The sequence below is a fragment of the Aspergillus neoniger genome, assembly GCF_003184625.1.
Source record: "Aspergillus neoniger CBS 115656 unplaced genomic scaffold BO87scaffold_23, whole genome shotgun sequence".
In the NCBI taxonomy this organism is placed as follows: domain Eukaryota; kingdom Fungi; phylum Ascomycota; class Eurotiomycetes; order Eurotiales; family Aspergillaceae; genus Aspergillus; species Aspergillus neoniger.
The window spans coordinates 417,764-434,754 of record NW_020291151.1 but is presented as its reverse complement, the minus strand read 5'-3'; the positions used below and the strand labels follow the sequence as shown (position 1 = coordinate 434,754).

The following is a 16,991-nucleotide window of genomic DNA, read 5'->3' as shown; positions in this document are numbered from 1 at the left end:
ACATCCCTTCCTGTAAAGGAAGGCACATGGTTCCCAAGTCTTTACCGCTGGGTTTATTGGTCCCAGCTTTCTGGATCTCGATAACTTTCTTTCGACGCGCCGTCACGCTAACTCTACCGTGTGCCGCCTCAGCGCTCGAGTCGACGCACTGTTGATCCGATATTCTTTGGTTCTGGAATATCCAATCAGGGCTGCGTTCATTTTTTTTTCTCATAGTGCTCGGTGAAGGCCTCCGCGTCGGAAGGTTCTTTCCGTCTGATTAAAGATCGTAGTTCGGAGATCATCTACCACTTCCCTGGTCTGCGCGACACCGAGATGGCCCAGGAAGCACCAGGGGCCCCCTCAACACTGCTTAATAAGACGCTTGCAGATCATCACCGTTTACTGCAGGCGACTCTGCAAAAGAATACTTCCGCCCCTTAGTCTAGCTCGACTGCAGGCAAACGTTAGGGGAGTCTGTCACTCCCGAAGTGGCGGATGCATTATACCGGGCCGAAATAGTTCACTCAGGATAATTCTGTTGTGTACATTTGCACCACCTACCTCCAATAATCCTCAATTGTGTGTCGCCACATTGCACCAAGGTGTTTACCCCGTAAACGCCGGGGAGCAGAATCCGATGGTTGATCCACATGGCATGGAGGCTCTCAGGTCAACGATCTAAGCACAATCACCCCTTTCCTTCCCAGACCATTGGGAGATCGGCAATTGCACACTAAGGTGGGAACGTTCGACCACTTTCTTGAGTCACTGTTGGATGCACGGTGGAGAATACCATGACCCAGAGGTGGGTCTGGTGTAGAGACCGTGCGGACTATATCCCACTAAAACATTCACTATGCGAGCTTCGGTCCCTTTCCGGCACACGCTACTACTCACTAAAACTGGCCATCCTTGCTCATTCGCACTCCTCCCGAAGATTATCTAGCGATCTGTGGCCCCTTAACCAAATCTTATTTTTTTTTTCTCATGCGGGACAGCAAACTTGAATAACAAGAACGGGTAAAAGAAAAAATACTGCAAAAAGCCTTTATGGGGCCGGGACCTTGCCCAGACTTTTTGATCCATAGGAACCCATTTTCTGGTCCGCAAGACATGCTCCAACCTTTACTTCTATATGGTAGGATATAAGACGCACGCCGCCTGTCACTCGTTTCCGAGCCTCGCTTGGACCCTTGGACATTCTTCCCCTCGAAACTACAGTTCAGGGTGATGAACAATGCTCGCTCTACTACGATTGTCACGGCTGCTAGCCAGCGATGGTGCTGGCCACACGCACCTCGCTAGTCGCTCAACAACCCAGGTAGTTGAGGGTAGCGATCGAGCAGGGTTCATTGCCATGGGTGTGATTGCACTCTTTTCGTTCATTGCGGCCTTTGGCCTTTTGTCATTCCTTACCTACCGTTTCATTTTCTGGCGCAAATACTACAAACGACCTTTGGCGGAGAATCAGTATATCGTTCTCATTTACAACCTCCTTTTGGTCGATCTGCAACAAGCAACGGCTTTCTTGATATGTCTCCACTGGGTAGCAAAGGGTCATGTTTACTACCCCAGTGCACCCTGCGTTCTTCAAGGATGGTGGATTCAAACGGGCGATCCCGGCAGTGGGTTGTTCGTTCTGGCGATTGCCCTTCACACCTGTGCCGTTGTGCTACGAGGCCGACAATTACCGTTCCCGATCTTTGTGGGTGGTGTTGTTGGGCTGTGGCTATTTATCATTATTCTAGGATTGATTCCTGTTGGAATGTTTGGCTCCGAGACGTTTGTGATTTCCGAAGCTGGCTGGGTAAGCGACCGCAAAGATGAGATACAGATGGACAAAGGTCACTAATTCACCCTGCCTTGCAGTGCTGGATCGGTCCCGACCACGAAACAGAACGTCTTTGGGTGCATTATCTATGGATTTTCCTGGCAGAATTCGGCACGGTCGTTCTTTACGGTCTCATGTTCTTCTACCTGCGACGCCGAATGAAACAATCCGCCACGCTCCGGCAGAACCACCAGGAGAACCTGAAGAGATTGAACCGGGTTGTCATTTACATGGTTATCTACCCGCTTGTCTATCTATTGCTATCCCTGCCGTTAGCCGCCGGACGCATGTCAACGGCACGTCATATCGTCCCCAGTCGCGCATACTTTGCCGTTGCTGGTTCGCTGATGGCGTTGTCGGGTTTCGTCGATGTGCTTGTGTACACGCTCACTCGCCGCCACCTGTTGCTCGAAACCGAACTCAGTACTACGGATCGGATGTACAACTACACGGAATCAAACGCATACCAGACACACATCACCACGGGTCGGGATGGCAAGAAAGTGCGGATGGGATCCCGATTCCGGCGGGGCATGGGGATGCAGAGCATCAACGACACGGTCCGAGACGACCGCGATTCATCTACAGACGATATTGTGCGCAAGACGGACATGGAGCTGGCCGAGTTGGGCCACGGAGTGTACCAGGAGACGACGATCGAGATTTCGCACGAGCCTGCGGAACCGGAAGACTTTCAGAAGGGAGGTCGCCACAGCGGGTGATTGTTGATGGTGGAGATTCAGCAAATCGGGCGGATGGCTGTGCGATTTCATTACCACGTTACATTCTTTCTGATACCTTTCTTCTCTCCTTCTCTTTTTTCCTTTCCTTTTTCATATTTCCATACACTATGCAACGATCCCTATTACGAGAGACCCCATGACAACTCATCATATCTAAGTATATACATACTATACTAATTGAAGATAATCACTAATTTCATCTTGACGAAAATCCTCAGCTCCCCTAAAAGATTGACATGAACTAGTCCGACGAATAATTACCCTCAATTTCAGCCAAATACGCGTAGCATCCACCACACAATACGAAGCGTCCGTGAAGCCCTTCCTCCAGCCAATCAGCACCTCTCACGCGCCTCCAGCATAAAGATCAGCGCCTACCATCCCCACTTAGATCGAAGCTTGAGCGAGCCGGTTTGGGGGAAAGGTAGTCTCCACAGCATCGGATCGCGTAGCTAAGGTTTCTTAGCTTCATACCCACGCGAGACTGCTAATTTGTTTTTTTCCCTCCTTCTTCTCGTGCGAGTACCAGCCTGTGGAAGGAGTTATGTTCGGCCCCAGGTCCGCTTTTCCCGAGTTGCCCAATGGAGCAATTTCTGTTTCGGTGTTAGTCACTTTCCTCCCGACCAGGGCTCGCTCCTCCTAGGAACCTTCGGATTGTTCCGTCATACTCCTAATGGGTTGATGGATGGATGGTCCAGACATTTTTTTTGGTTTCCATCTCCGCAGTTGGAAGGAGGATGCTGGAACTTTGGTTGAGTGGGAGGGACATGCCGCTTTGTACGAGTGGTACTGGGTAAGTTTGCTGCTCCTTTAGCCGAAAAGGAAAATATTGTTGGAGATAGAATCCGTACGTAGACTAAGTACTTTGTAGAGACACAGTCGGCCGGAAACCCTGAGAACCCGACACAGGGGATGGATGGAATAATGTTGGAAGTTTATTACTAGGAAAGATTGTAGTATTTACTTTTTGTATTTGGGTTTGGCTAGAATATTTCCATGCAGGAGAAATTGCTTTTTTTTTCCTGCACAGTTGAAAACACTAGTAAGACTAGGTTGACTATACTAACAGCCTGCCTAAAGTAGTATGATACTGTCGTTCGGTCATTCGCCACTGTGGGAGAGATGACCACCACCTTTTACTATTAATTACAACACTGCCACACCACAATTATCTTTACATGATTACTACCAACTTCTACATATGTACTTATCACCAACATCCAACAACACAGTAAAAATAAACGAACAATTATCAGAACTAACGCCACAACAGCAATATTAAGCGACTTGGGAACTTATCCCTCCCGCCATGTCCGCGCCCTCGCGCTTAATCCTTCTTGCAACTACGCCCCCAAAACTAAATCCCCACCGGGTCAATATAACCCATTCCCCATAACAATCTACCTAACGCAAGCCACACAACACAACCGAGCAATTCCTTAGTAGTTAGTATATGCAGGCAGCTATCTCCACCAGTAACTAGTCTACTACAGTACTTTCACTATTACTCTACTAACTTATTTCTAATCCAATTCCTTCGAATTGGATTAGATGGAAATGATGAACGTCAAAGATCATCCCGAGGTCACCGGGAACTCTCTCCGTCCTCCATTTCCCCCCGTGGGATTTTTCCTTCTCCCCGACGGGGGTGTTGCATGCATGCCAAGGCTGATTTATTTTAAATGCTCCTGATTTTTAGACAGAGACTACAAACTAGTAAATAGTAGAGGGAGCTAGACTAGAGAGGGGGGAACTAAAGTAGGTTAGGTTCGGGATATCGGGGATTTGGAGAGCGGGTGCTAAAGGGGTAAGCTGCTAGCTCTTTAGATGGTAGTTGGGGACTAGTGATTTGGTTTGTATTGGGATTTGTTCTTGGTTTGTTCTTTCGTGGTTTGTTTGGACGGAGTATATGGAGTAGTTAGGATGTTTGCATGTGTTATTGAGGTGGTGTAAGTAGTTAGTCTTGTAAAGAGAAGAGTGTATATTGAGAGTAGCGTTGTAGACTGTTAACGTAATGGACTTTGTACTTGGTACCTTTAGAATGAATATTATGGGCACCATAAGCACCTAAGTTAGTAAATAGACGGGATGTAACCTAAGCGTGATATGTATCCGCTAACGGTTGACTGTCTAAAACCTCGAAGTATATGGTTTACTTGCAGGACACTATAACACACTCTACTATGGTGGTCTACTTTGTTTTCTAGCTATTGGTGGGAGGAGTCGTACTTGTGGTGTTGTCGATCATTCTGCCTTGTATACAGAGTAGTCGCTATATTCAGCCTTGTAGTAGTACTTTTGACTAGTTGTTATAGCAGTGTGCAACACGGCATGCATACTTAGCTATCACCATGGACAGCCCTAAACTAGTAACTAGTTCTCTGTACATTATATCGAACTCTCCAACATCCCCTCTTAACCTCCAGCCCAATTACAGCTTTGACACCCAAGCCATTATCCCCATATACTCCATGACAGGAGTCTTAGCACAGCAACGTCCAACCAAGCTTTGTGCCCTCCCTGGGCATAAGCAACAAGCTCTACTACCAAGAACCTGAAGCGAGTCATGCCCCGAGTATACCAAGAAAAATGTACCAAACTACAACTTTGCCTCTAGCACCCTATGTAGATACACCAGTATCCATTTTGTCTGCTACAATCTTCAGTTCTATCACTTACTTTATCACATACTCCCATGAATCCTTTAATTCTGTCCGATTATGTGCTATGAACTCCATTAGAACTCAGCTACAAAGCAATTTACAGAAGGTACTCGGTATACAACAAGCCAACACCATAATAAAAGATTTTCCATCAATAACAATTGACATATAATAATCATTACACAAGAAACACAAAGTACCTTTTTTTTTTCTCCCTAAAATAGGCACCAACGGTTCTACATATTAAAAACGTCACACAACATTACTATATTCAACCCCCTCATCAAAGTGAGACAACCAAGTTCCTCCGACCAACTCCACTTAGACTACTACTACTTAGTACTTACCCGCTTTGTCTCTCCCCGCCATAGATACTACTATATATGACAACTCACTACTAATGAAGTAGTACTTTTGACACTTGACAGGTGTTGGTGTCTTGGATGACTCCACCCTTTCTTATATTAATTGTTTTGCGCCGTTGAAATTGGGGCCTGGGGGTTGTCTTGCTCTGTTTAGTAAGTGGACAAAAGTACCCTTTGTTTACTAGTACTGGTTCAAGTTGACTTTACTAATAGCATATTAGTAGATAATATCTTAGTATGGATATAATGTTATATTGGAGCCTAGGAATGAGTGAGGGGTACTAGATCCAGAAAAGAAATATTGTTACTCCTTATACATTACATAATGGATAGGTAGGTAGTCTAGTATGTACCAGTAGTACTTGGGAGACAGCAATTTGATTAATAGCATCAATCTACGTTGGCAGTGCCTATTCTAAGCCATCAAGCTATTTATGTATCTAGCTATTACAGGATTCAATTTTAGCCAATATAGAAGCAATGAGATATGAAGCAACTAATAACTTACTTCTAGTTCGCTAGCAACATCAGTAGTATACCTATTGCCTTGCTGGAAATCTAAGTGTCATCCGTATACTATTGGTGGCTGCAATTATTTAAAGCGTTGGACGGATTCACACTAATCATCTACATACATCTATTTTCTGTTGATCTGCGGGGATGAAAAACATCCAATACGCGCCATATGGTTGATGACGAGCTCAATTATTGCGCTTATCCTTTCTTATCATTCCCATCGTTCTCCGTATTGTTCATCTCTTCTCTTCTGTACTACTATAAAAGCAATAGGGGGTGGGAATATAGTACTCAGGGGTAATGAAAGAGTGTGTAATAGGTTAGTTACCCGAAGAAAAAAGAATTACTTATATTCAGGGAAACCGTTAATGGCTTCAACTACGTTCACTAGTTGACGTTGAGATCGTCGCTATCTAATACTATTGACGAAAGTCTTTTTGCACTTTGCAGCGATCGGACCGCTGCGCTTATGCATGTCTTGCAGCCAGGCTAGAAGTAAGCATAGTATGGCTAGTTATTGATCCCGCGTGTCGCAACGGTCGGCGAGCGTGGTTTCGCCGTTATCTCGATCGCGAACATCAAGACAACTAAAGACAGGGGTCATGCGAAATTACACCAGAGTTTTGCAGGACAGTTATTCGATTGTGTCAACAAGGTGTATGGTGAGAGAGTACATTGCAAGAGTATGCCACTAATATTGATTCATCATGGTATAAACATCTAGCTCTGCTCTGATGGAAGTGGGCGTCTCTTGATCTTGAATTCAGATCGGGCTGGTTGGTCTTCGCTTCCTTCGGACACCTCCATGCGCGAAAGTCGATCCCTCGTCTCCTGTTCAACCTCAGCATGCATTGCTTCCTCGTCGGTTCCATCACCGTTGTCCAACACTTGCTGTGCCGACTCGTCGCCCTTTACCCCTGCGCGACGCTCGTTTTGGATCCGTTCCTGCTCTTGCTTTTTGTCCTTCACTGCCAATGCGGCCTCCTCCCGAGCCACCTCCTTGGCATCTACGCTCTGCAGGCCAACAAGACCCAAAATGCGCCCGATGAGAAACTGATAGCGCAAGTGGCCGCTGACGGTCTCGCTAACGTCCAGATTCTCAACGCCGGGCACGTCCTGAACAGGCTGGAGACCTGCCACGCCGAGTTGCAGACTGCTGGTCCGGTAGAGAAGAGCGAGGACGGCGTCATTCTCCGAGTACACGTTGATCAGCCGACCGCTAACAACGCTCCGGAGACGACGCCAGTGTGACGCATTGGACGGAGTAGGTGACCCCATTAGGATTGCCGATTCCACCAGGTCGTAAGCGCCCCGCTTCGCCAGGCTTTGCAGGCAGGAGAAGATGACACGAGAGCCCATCGAGTAGCCTATCAGTGTGACGGCCCGCTCACCCTGAACCTTGCTCATCAGCGCATCCGCAAGGACCTCGCCCGCTTTGTCTGCTCGGGCTTTGGCAATGCTGAACGGGTTATCAGCCACACGGGCAACCTTGAGAAGACCAAGAGGAAGCATCACGGCGCTCATGATCTGCGCGAAGATGGTCCGGGAAAGCACCTGCCCACCCGCTGCCCAGGCAGCGCTTGTAACCAATAGGTTCATAGCGTTTCCAAGCTTCATCAAAGGCTCTGTTTCCCAGCGCAGGCCGAAAACCTCGGAATCGGCTCCAATGACTCGCCAGGGGACAACAAAGTTGTCCTCTTCAGTGACCCAGCCGGTAATACCGATCGTGACTCGGAGCATGTGATCATTCTGAGCTGCTTCCCTTTCTTCTTCAGACCTTTGTCGAGAGCCCCGAATAGGTAGGAAAGCAAAATCGTCCACCTCACGGGCATACTTGTCGACCATGCGCCCCGTCATCCGACCCCCGTAGGCACCGAAAAGACCACCCACGATTACTCCGCTACCTGCAAGGGCACCTAGATACCCTGCAGCAGCCGTAGCACCCAGGCCTAGGCCTCCCAAGACTGTGCCAAGGCCAGCTGCAACCAGCGGCGCAGCAAGTCCGCCAGTGATGCCGATCAGTGCAGCTCCTGCCACAGAAGCTATGCCAACCTTCCATTTCCTGGAGGAGTCACGTTTCTTTTCTTGGCCTTCTTCGGCGTTCGCAAGCTGAAGAGCAGTGTCAAGCAATCCACGTGCGACCTTGCTCTCGTCGCCATTGAGGATAGTGACATCGAGATTCAGACTTGACGCTACATACAGCATTAGAACTCGTGAGCGAGCGTTATAGTGCTCAAGACTAAGCATTAGAAGCAGTAGCGAGTGAAGAATCAGTAGTCTTTTAGCCTTGGGTAGCTGCGTAAGAGGGGTCTCAACAGGTCGGTACACTTCACGTTGCTTCTCCAGAGAACCTTGGTCCTCGTCTATTTCCGGCTCATGCAATTGTTGAGGTGGGTCTGATTCACTGGGGTCTTCTTCGGATTCCTCATCTCGGTTCACAACTTCACCAATCCTCAGTAGGACCGAGTCTCTCCAATCATCAAAGCTGATCAGAGACTTGGCCTCTGATTTGAGATCTTGCGCGGTGGGCTTGTATTCAGACTGAGTAGTAGTAGTCACAGCTGCGGTTTCCTCACTCTGCCCATCCGACTGAACAGACAGGGGATCGGTGTCTTTGTCCTGTTCATGTGCTGCTTGGTCACGTGAGGGGTCATCCTCCTTCGAGATTGGGCCGTGGAAGTTCTGAACGATCGCATCTCGCATGTGTTGGGTGATTTCCGCGACAAGAACTGTCAGGTCGGCTCGCTGAGGGCGATCCAAGATGGTGGTCAAGTCTTGGTCGCGGTCGCTCTTCGGCGGAGTGGGCGACGGCGAGGGCCCGGATCCGAACTTGCTAGCATGCTTTTCCTTGAATGACTTCCACATATGTGCAGATGGCCACAGAGTCACGTTCCAGAATGAATTATTTTGACTAGCCTTCCGTCTCCGCTACAGATGGTTCGTGGAGGGACTTCACAGGTTGCACAGAGAATAAGGAGGTTGTCGGTTTCAGCATTGGCAATGAGATCATGGCTGACTCAGCGCCCAGACCATCAGCGTGCAACAGTGGAATGGGTTCGATCAGACAGGCTGAACCCAACTTCAGGACAGCTTAGCTCACGTTGACTTTCCTGTATCGACAATGAAGAACTTCCCCTTGGTCTTGGACGCGTAGGCAAGCGCGTTTCCATCCCAAGTATCCCCATCGGGCCGCTCGTTCCTCGGACTCTCCACTCGCTGGATTCTCTTGTTTCGACCGACCACTCTCTCCTTGGACAAGGCCTCTCTCAGCTTTTCCAGTCCAATTGTATTCTCCTGCACCGCTTCTGGACTTTCGTCCCGGATGCTCTGCAGAGGCTCCACGCCAGTGGCATCGATGCGCTGGACCTGCTTCACAAAGTGAATCTGGGATTCGAGCGTTTCAAGCATCTTCTTCTCTTCTTCCTCGTTTGCGGGTTGTGGGAGAGCCGAGAGACGGAGCAGATGGCGGAGTTGCGCCGGTGTCACTGATGGAGCAGATGGTTTGGCGGATTCTTCTGGTAGCAACGAGCGAACAGACCACGTAGGCTTCGCAAGCATGGCGTCAATGTCTGCGTCGCCTGATTGGGAGGCAGAGTACATGCGCCTGGCGGTGCTGCACCGTAAAGGTTGACGGCCGATCAACGCAGACAGTCGGGGGAGAGCTGCACGGAAGAACATGGTTGAGGAAATTCTAGCAGATGCAGAAATATATACTTCAATAGATTAAAAAAATAAAGGGAACGAACAATTGAAGGAATTGTTTCCGTTTGCGACAGTCAAGATGCTATTGAAATACTAACAGAGAAGCAAGAAAAGAAGCACGTCCAATGGTCCGGGCGGAAAGTGGCCACCGCCTACGTTGACGGAGCGGCGGGGAGCTCGCCATTCCGCGAGGCTGCCCAGTAAACTAGATCCATCCTCCCATCGTTTCTCCTCATCTTCCAGACATTCATCCCCACTTCTCCTTGCCTGTAATCTGACCTCTAGCATCACGCTCCTCTTCACCTTCTCGGGCCGACAACCTCTTCACAAAATGGCCCAAGATCCCCGAGTTCTGCTCCAACGGGTATTCCCCCCGAACCCCGCTGTCCATCATCGCTATGCTTGGAATACGACGATCGCTAACCCCCATGACGTACATTAGGCCGACAAAGCGCTCAGCAGCGCATCTGGTGGCTTCAGCTTCTTCGGTGGAAGGACAGAGAAGTACGAGAATGCAGCTGATCTCTACACACAAGCTGCGAACGCCTTCCGAGTGCAAAAGCAGAGTAAGCCAGTGATTCTCTCCCCTGTCTCAGATCACCGAGCTCTAACCCATCGCCAAACGATCAGACAAGGAGGCCGGTCTTGCCTTCGAAAAGGCTGCCTCTATTCAGACCCAGAACCTCAACGAGCCCGATGATGCAGCAAACACCCTGACCGAAGCTTTCAAGGTCTACCGCAAATCCGACCCCGAGGACGCCGCTCGCGTGCTCTCCAGTGCTATTCAACACTACGTGCTAAAGGGTAATCTCCGGCGCGCGGCCACGCAACAGCAACATCTGGCTGAGGTGTACGAGGTGGAGCTTGGAGATACGAAGAAGGCGCTGGAAGCCTACGAGAAAGCGGCGGAGTGGTTCGACGGTGACAATGCTGAAGCGTACGTCCATTTCTCGGCCTTCTCATATACAATTCTATACTAATGTGTTGTTCTCCAGTCTTGCCAACAAGCACTACCTGAAGGCAGCAGACCTGGCCGCTCTCGAAGGCGACTACTACAAGGCTATTGAGCACTACGAGCGGATCGGCCGCTCATCGATCAACAACAACCTGATGAAGTGGTCCGTCAAGGACTACTTCCTCAAGGCTGGTATCTGCCACTTGGCGACCAATGTACGGTTGTCCCTCTCCTCTAAACCTTTCAGATATAGCTAACCCCACATAGGACCTGGTTGCTGCCAACCGAGCCCTCGAGAACTACCGCGACATCGACACCACCTTTGCCTCGACAAGGGAGCACCAGCTCCTCGTTGACCTGGTCCAGACCATCGAAGCCGGCGACCAGGAAGCATTCGCCGACAAGCTATTCCAATTCGACCAGCTCAGCAAGTTGGACAAGTGGAAGACGACTCTTCTGTTGCGGATCAAGAACAGTATCGAGGAGCAGGGCGAGGATTTCTCTTAGACTTATTCTATTCTATTCTCTTCTATTCCCAGCAACAATATCATTGTTTTCTCTGTTTTGCTTCCGATCTGTTCATTCATCCATTCGCTTTGTTCTTGGTGGATTAGTTAATTGGGCAGACTTTATAACTGGTGTTCCCTACCCTTACTCCGTTGGCTGGTCCCATAGGTAGATGGATGCTGTGCCGTCGTATACTTGCTTGCGGTTTGTACTTTTTTTTCTTTGTGCAAAGATATATTGTGTCCTTGGCTTGCCTGTCTTTCTTGTCCTGTCCTGCTCTCTCATAACTAAAGCTATTGGCATAGGTTGCACGTGCCGATGGATGCGTGACATGCCTTCCTGACAGATACTATCGATGTTCGTGAATGAAGAACAAAAGTGTCTCCTCATTGCGATTTATAGTATCGTAACTAGATTACTGATTATTGTACTGTATAACATGCTTAGTTTAGGAAGTAAACTGAATAGACGAGACCAGTTGCACCACTCAAGTCAAGACAAATCAGGTACTAAATTCAAGGCGACTGTATCCATCTATCTATCTATTTGTCGAACCACTCATCAACGAATGATAATCATAATCAATAACAGTTCATCAATTCATGCCGAAGCGAACTTTTGTGGTATCATGAGTAAGTAGGTGAAGTATGTAATGTATGTAAGTAAAATATCTCTATATCGTTCCTGCATGCCATGCCGTGCCATACCCAAAAACGGCTTCCTGAAGCAAGCGCGAACAAACAATGGCACAACACGAGCTCCAATATCATCTTCAATAGACCACATCCTCCAGAGCGCGAGCCTTGCGAGGGAAAACCCGCTTGTACAGACTGATACCGATAGAGTCCTGGGGGTTGATCTTGGCGTCGAAGGTGGCCTTGAAGTAACCGTGCGTACCGAGGGATTCCTTGATGTAACCGCTGCGGCCGCGTCTGGTCCAGAGCTGGAGGGCCTTGAACCACTGGATGTCCTCGGGGTTGAAGAACATGTAGCGGACGGTGACGACACGCTTGTGGATCTTGTAAGGGTGGCCGGTGAGAATGGCGCGCTTGGCGACAACGCGGGACTGGTCGGGGGCCACGATGGTGCCGTTTCCGATGAGTTCGAGGTTCTCGAAGTTGTTGAGGGAGTCGTCCTCGGCGGAGTCCATAACCTCGGGGTCCTGGTTGGTCTTGTTCTTGAAGACGAGGACGGGCACGGCGCCCCAGGTCAAAGGACCGATCCAGGAGGCGACGGCGCTGCGGCCTGGGTGGAGGAAGCGGTCGAACTTGTGCACGTTGTTGGGGGTGTTGTCGCCGGCGGAGAAGATAGGGTTGACGACCAGACGGCGAGGACCGCATTGAACAACGAGCTGCTCCTTCGACTTCAGAGGCTCCTCGACGCTGGAGTTCAGGTGCATATTGATGTTGACAACAGTGTGCTTGTGCTCGTGACGGAGCAGAGAGAAGAGGGATGTGGGCTGGGGCCGGCTGCGGAGGGTTGCTGGCACTGCCTTGAGGTGCACATCGACACGTACACCAGGGTTGACACCCCCGACGAGAGCCTCGCGGAGGAACTTGTTCCTGGAACCCTTGTAGTCCGCGAACTGAAGCAGACGGCGCCAGTCCTCCGGCTCGTGGGGACGGTCTTCTGATGTCTCCCAGGGGCTGGTCTTGAAGCTCTTGAGACCTCTGAAGCGGGCCAGACGCTCCCGAGCGAGAACGTTAGGGTGAAGCTCGATTTCGTCAGGGAACTCCAAATCTTCGTTGGCCTCGTTCCTGCGGCTCGCACGGAAATCCTCCAGGTCTTTGGCCTCGTCTTCTGGTGACGGGTCGACGAACATCTCTGACTGGGGATACTCCGATGGGCCAGCCTCCGTCATGGCATCCCTGTTGTCGGGGAAGACACCGTCTTCGGGCGCTCCCGCAGTGTCCATCTCCATCTCTTCAACTTCCTCCTCGTCTTCAAGGTCAGAGCCGGAATCGGACACGTCGCCCAAGAACCAAGCGGACTGGTACTCCGAGGTACCCTTTGGTAGCCTCTTAGGCTTCGGGGGGATGTGAGAATCGTCATCAGAGAAGTAGTGGTGGTCGTCGAGGAGGACACCCTTGCGCTCTTCCTCAACAGGGAAGTCGTCATCCTCCATCTCAATCTCCTCTGGTGCTACAGTGGCCAAATCATCGCAGTCCGCAGAAGGTCCATCCAACAGCTGGGGAGTCTCAGTCTCATCGACATTCATAGCATCGTCACGCTTCCCGCGGGAAGTAGCGAGTGGTGCTGCTGTGATGGCACCAATCTGGAAGTCACCCCATCCAGGGATATGGACCAAGCGGTCCGCCTTCAGACCCTTGCCGCGGACAACACCGGTAACCACGACATCGTCGACCTCCTCCGCATTGGTTTCAGGCCACTGAACGTTTTCGACGAACATCCAGCTGCGCTCATCACGCCAGCGGATACCCTTGGGTGTAGCTGTGCAGAGGGAACGGATGGCGTTGGAACACTCCTGGCGAGAGTCCACCGAGAGGACCTTTTCGACGGACGGGAAAAAGTGGTTCGCAAAAGACTTGAGAGAAGCTGCCACCTGCGGGCGCTTCTTGGCCGGGTTGATCTGGTCCAAACCCTATACAAATTAGAGTCAGTTGTGAAAAGGCAACCATCGCCATATACGAGATACCCGGACTCACCTGAACCATGGCAATAACGTTCGAGATACCCTGACCCTCAATAGACCGCAGCAACAGCTCTCCTTGTTCCTCCACTTCGACTTGGGCGGAGAGCGCCAGGATCACGAAATCAGCCATCCGGCACACATCCAGAGCGTTCATCAAGTCATATTTCGCCGGAATGTACTGCAAGGTCTGGCGGAAGCGATCGACACGGACCCGAGTGGCGGAGTCTGGGGAAATCTCCGCGGAAACATCGACACTCTCGTTCAAGGCGCGGATGATGGCAGCCACATCGATATCAGCGGAAAGCGGCACAACGGCCACATGACGCGGAGCACCATTCTGACCGGTGAAAATGCTGACGGACTGCGCCTTCTCCTGATGCTTCAATTGCTGCTTCTGACGGGCCTGGTTCCGGCGATCGAGTTTGGATTTGAGCTGCTGGTGAGGGGTCTTGCGGGTGCCCCGCTCTTGTCCTTCGACCTTGCCTGGAAGTATGTCAGTCTATGATGCTATTTCAAGGAAAGAGACACATGAGGAATTCTCCGGCGCACGTACCCTTGGCCTTGTCCTTAAGCGCACTCTTGGAGGCATGGCGAGACTTGTATGGTTTATTGGAGGATTTGGTTGTGGAGCGGTGGTGATGCTGCACCGTCTGGGTGGGCGCCATGTTGGCACCACTGGACCCTTTGAATCGGTACGGAAGAGAGGCCAGCGTGAAAAATTAAGAGAGCGAGAAGTAAGCGATACAGCTAAATACCAGAGATCCTGAATAATAAAAGAGTAGCCTTTAGAGGGATCTGGACCTGATACTCCGGCGGCGGTTGGAGAGGAAAAAATTAGGCGGTGGAGGAACAAGCGAGGAAAGCAAAGCCGCTCGGCACGGATTTTCATCTTTTGACCCGCAGAAAAAGCTGCCGATGAGCCTCCGTCTACTGCTCTGACTTTTATTGACTGTACGACATTTGCATTATTTGTCGACTCAAACGAGCTCTCTTATTGGACTTCTTTCTATCCCCCTTGTATCTTACTCACCTCCTTATTGACACACCACCCCCATGGCGGGACCAGCAACGACGGCCGTTGCGCCGGCCGACAACAAGCGCAAAGAAAGCAAAAGAGTGATGGAAGCGCAAAAGACCTACGGCCGGGGTAAATCCATCCACACCCACAGCGTTCGCGACAAGAAACTGCGCAGCAATCTCAAAGCCGTGGAAGACAAGTACAAGGAGGCAGCCCTGAAGGCCAAGGATGCGGAGATTTTGCTCGAGCACGATGCCGGATTTCTCGAGCCCGAGGCAGAGCTGGAAAGGACGTACAAAGTTCGACAGGATGAGATTCGCGAAAGTGTCGGCATCGAAACAGCCAAGAAGGGATTCGAGCTCAAGTTGACCGATATGGGACCCTACCGGATGGACTACACAAGGAACGGTCGCGAATTGCTGTTGGCCGGGCGCAAAGGGCATGTGGCGACGATGGACTGGCGGAATGGAAAGCTGGGATGCGAGTTGCAGTTGAACGAGACTGTGCGCGATGCTCGGTGGCTGCACAACAATCAGTTCTTCGCCGTGGCGCAGAAGAGATCCGTCTATATCTACGACCATGCCGGTGTGGAACTGCACTGTCTCAACAAGCATCTCGAGCCTCTTTTCCTTGAATTCCTGCCCTACCACTTCCTTCTTGCGAGCGCTGTGAGTGCACCTGCTTCCCAATCTATAGCCACGGAACTCATACTTACCATATCTCCATAGCAAATGAGCGGCTACCTCAAATACACCGACACCTCAACCGGTCAAATGGTCGCCGAGCTGCCCACCCGCCTCGGTGCTCCCACCTCCCTCGCCCAGAACCCATGGAACGCCATCCTACACGTCGGCCACCAGAACGGCACAGTGACTCTCTGGTCTCCCAACTCACAAACTGCGCTCGTGAAGGCCCTTGTCCACCGCGGCCCCGTCCGCTCGATGGCTATTGACCGCCAAGGCCGGTACATGGTATCGACCGGCCAAGACCAAAAGATGAACGTCTGGGACATCCGCATGTTCCGCGAAGTACACAGCTACTCGTGCTACCAACCGGGCGCCTCTGTCTCCATCAGTGACCGGAACCTCACAGCTGTGGGCTGGGGCACGCAAGTCAGCGTGTGGCGGGGTCTCTTCGACGCCGCGGCCGCCGACCAAGGCAAGGTTCAGAGTCCCTACATGGCCTGGGGCGGCGATGGCCAACGCATCGAGAACATGCGCTGGTGTCCCTTCGAAGATGTTCTCGGTGTGGGTCACGACCAAGGCTTCGCCAGCATCATCGTCCCCGGCGCCGGTGAACCCAACTTCGACGCCCTGGAGGCCAACCCCTACGAGAACACCAAGCAGCGCCAGGAAGCCGAAGTGCGCGGTCTGCTGAACAAGCTGCAACCGGAGATGATTTCACTGGACCCCAACTTCGTCGGAAAGCTCAACACGATCAGCGACAAGAAGAACCGCGAGGAACGCGATCTCGATCGCAGACCCGAAGACCCCATGGAGAAGCTCAAGAACCGTGGTCGGGGTCGCAACAGTGCGTTGCGCAAGTATCTGCGCAAGAAGGGTCGGCGCAATGTCATCGACGACAAGCGCGTCAAGGCCGAGATGTTGCGCAAGGAGCATGCTGCTCGGCACAAGGAGAAGTTGCGCTCCGAGAGGGAGAATTTGGGTCCCGCGCTGGCGAGATTCGCCAAGAAGGAGATTTGATCTTCTTCTTTTTCTTCTGTCGAGGACGAGTGCACTTGTGTTTAGTATTCTTCTTGTCGTTCTGCTGCTACTGCTACTGCTGCTGGAGGACGACTTTCAGATACCCTGCTTTAACTATCTAACCATCGCGCGAGAGGATTTTTCTGTTTCCTTTCTCTCTCCCCCCCATCTTTATTGTCGTCTGTGTGTCACGATCCTTCTTTCCGAGCAACTGGTGTGCGTCTGTTTGTCTGCATTATAAGGGCGTTTGTTGGGGTGAGATACAAAAACCGGACATGTTGGGAATGTATGTATATCAAATCAAAAGTTTCACGATAGACCGCCAACCTTCTTCACCAATGAACAAGAAACAA

General features: G+C 50.9%; 6 protein-coding genes across 6 annotated transcripts; 3 read left to right on the top strand and 3 right to left on the bottom strand.

Moving 5' to 3' along the window:
* The first annotated feature begins 1,104 nt into the window (after window positions 1-1,104).
* gprD lies at window positions 1,105-2,564 on the top strand. The gene is made up of 2 exons (XM_025617816.1): window positions 1,105-1,789; window positions 1,852-2,564. The coding sequence occupies exons 1-2, from the start codon at window positions 1,220-1,222 to the stop codon at window positions 2,533-2,535; spliced, it is 1,254 nt and encodes a 417-aa protein (XP_025478118.1). The 5' UTR covers window positions 1,105-1,219; the 3' UTR covers window positions 2,536-2,564.
* Window positions 2,565-6,820: 4,256 nt separating this feature from the next.
* BO87DRAFT_427629 (DUF726 domain protein) lies at window positions 6,821-8,965 on the bottom strand (the record flags this gene model as incomplete). The annotated part of the gene is made up of 1 exon (XM_025627416.1): window positions 6,821-8,965. One exon carries the CDS (start codon window positions 8,963-8,965, stop codon window positions 6,821-6,823), a length of 2,145 nt encoding a protein of 714 aa, XP_025478117.1.
* A 231-nt stretch (window positions 8,966-9,196) lies between these two features.
* Window positions 9,197-9,778, bottom strand: BO87DRAFT_312484 (DUF726 domain protein; the record flags this gene model as incomplete). The annotated part of the gene is made up of 1 exon (XM_025619579.1): window positions 9,197-9,778. The coding sequence occupies one exon, from the start codon at window positions 9,776-9,778 to the stop codon at window positions 9,197-9,199; it is 582 nt and encodes a 193-aa protein (XP_025478116.1).
* A 240-nt stretch (window positions 9,779-10,018) lies between these two features.
* On the top strand, window positions 10,019-11,748 carry sec17 (alpha-soluble NSF attachment protein SEC17). The gene is made up of 5 exons (XM_025621644.1): window positions 10,019-10,166; window positions 10,245-10,368; window positions 10,433-10,739; window positions 10,798-10,972; window positions 11,025-11,748. Exons 1-5 carry the CDS (start codon window positions 10,134-10,136, stop codon window positions 11,262-11,264), a joined length of 879 nt encoding a protein of 292 aa, XP_025478115.1. The 5' UTR covers window positions 10,019-10,133; the 3' UTR covers window positions 11,265-11,748.
* Window positions 11,749-11,770: 22 nt separating this feature from the next.
* BO87DRAFT_378125 (small subunit rRNA maturation protein TSR1) lies at window positions 11,771-14,752 on the bottom strand. The gene is made up of 3 exons (XM_025623733.1): window positions 14,471-14,752; window positions 13,931-14,400; window positions 11,771-13,866 (listed from the first exon to the last, which is right to left on the bottom strand). The coding sequence occupies exons 1-3, from the start codon at window positions 14,580-14,582 to the stop codon at window positions 12,037-12,039; spliced, it is 2,412 nt and encodes an 803-aa protein (XP_025478114.1). The 5' UTR covers window positions 14,583-14,752; the 3' UTR covers window positions 11,771-12,036.
* An 81-nt stretch (window positions 14,753-14,833) lies between these two features.
* Window positions 14,834-16,972, top strand: BO87DRAFT_338309 (WDR46/Utp7 family protein). The gene is made up of 2 exons (XM_025620588.1): window positions 14,834-15,603; window positions 15,664-16,972. The coding sequence occupies exons 1-2, from the start codon at window positions 14,971-14,973 to the stop codon at window positions 16,636-16,638; spliced, it is 1,608 nt and encodes a 535-aa protein (XP_025478113.1). The 5' UTR covers window positions 14,834-14,970; the 3' UTR covers window positions 16,639-16,972.
* The last annotated feature ends 19 nt before the right edge of the window (window positions 16,973-16,991 follow it).

Coding starts and splice junctions, on each gene's coding strand:
- gprD (XM_025617816.1), top strand. CDS start 1,220: ATGCTCGCTCTACTACGATTGTCACGGCTGCTAGCCAGCGATGGTGCT. Junction 1,790..1,851: donor TGATTTCCGAAGCTGGCTGG/GTAAGCGACCGC, acceptor CCTGCCTTGCAG/TGCTGGATCGGTCCCGACCA.
- sec17 (XM_025621644.1), top strand. CDS start 10,134: ATGGCCCAAGATCCCCGAGTTCTGCTCCAACGG. Junction 10,740..10,797: donor GACGGTGACAATGCTGAAGC/GTACGTCCATTT, acceptor GTTGTTCTCCAG/TCTTGCCAACAAGCACTACC. Junction 10,973..11,024: donor TCTGCCACTTGGCGACCAAT/GTACGGTTGTCC, acceptor AACCCCACATAG/GACCTGGTTGCTGCCAACCG.
- BO87DRAFT_378125 (XM_025623733.1), bottom strand. CDS start 14,582: ATGGCGCCCACCCAGACGGTGCAGCATCACCACCGCTCCACAACCAAA. Junction 14,401..14,470: donor GCTTAAGGACAAGGCCAAGG/GTACGTGCGCCG, acceptor ACATACTTCCAG/GCAAGGTCGAAGGACAAGAG. Junction 13,867..13,930: donor ACGTTATTGCCATGGTTCAG/GTGAGTCCGGGT, acceptor TAATTTGTATAG/GGTTTGGACCAGATCAACCC.
- BO87DRAFT_338309 (XM_025620588.1), top strand. CDS start 14,971: ATGGCGGGACCAGCAACGACGGCCGTTGCGCCGGCCGACAACAAGCGC. Junction 15,604..15,663: donor ACTTCCTTCTTGCGAGCGCT/GTGAGTGCACCT, acceptor ATATCTCCATAG/CAAATGAGCGGCTACCTCAA.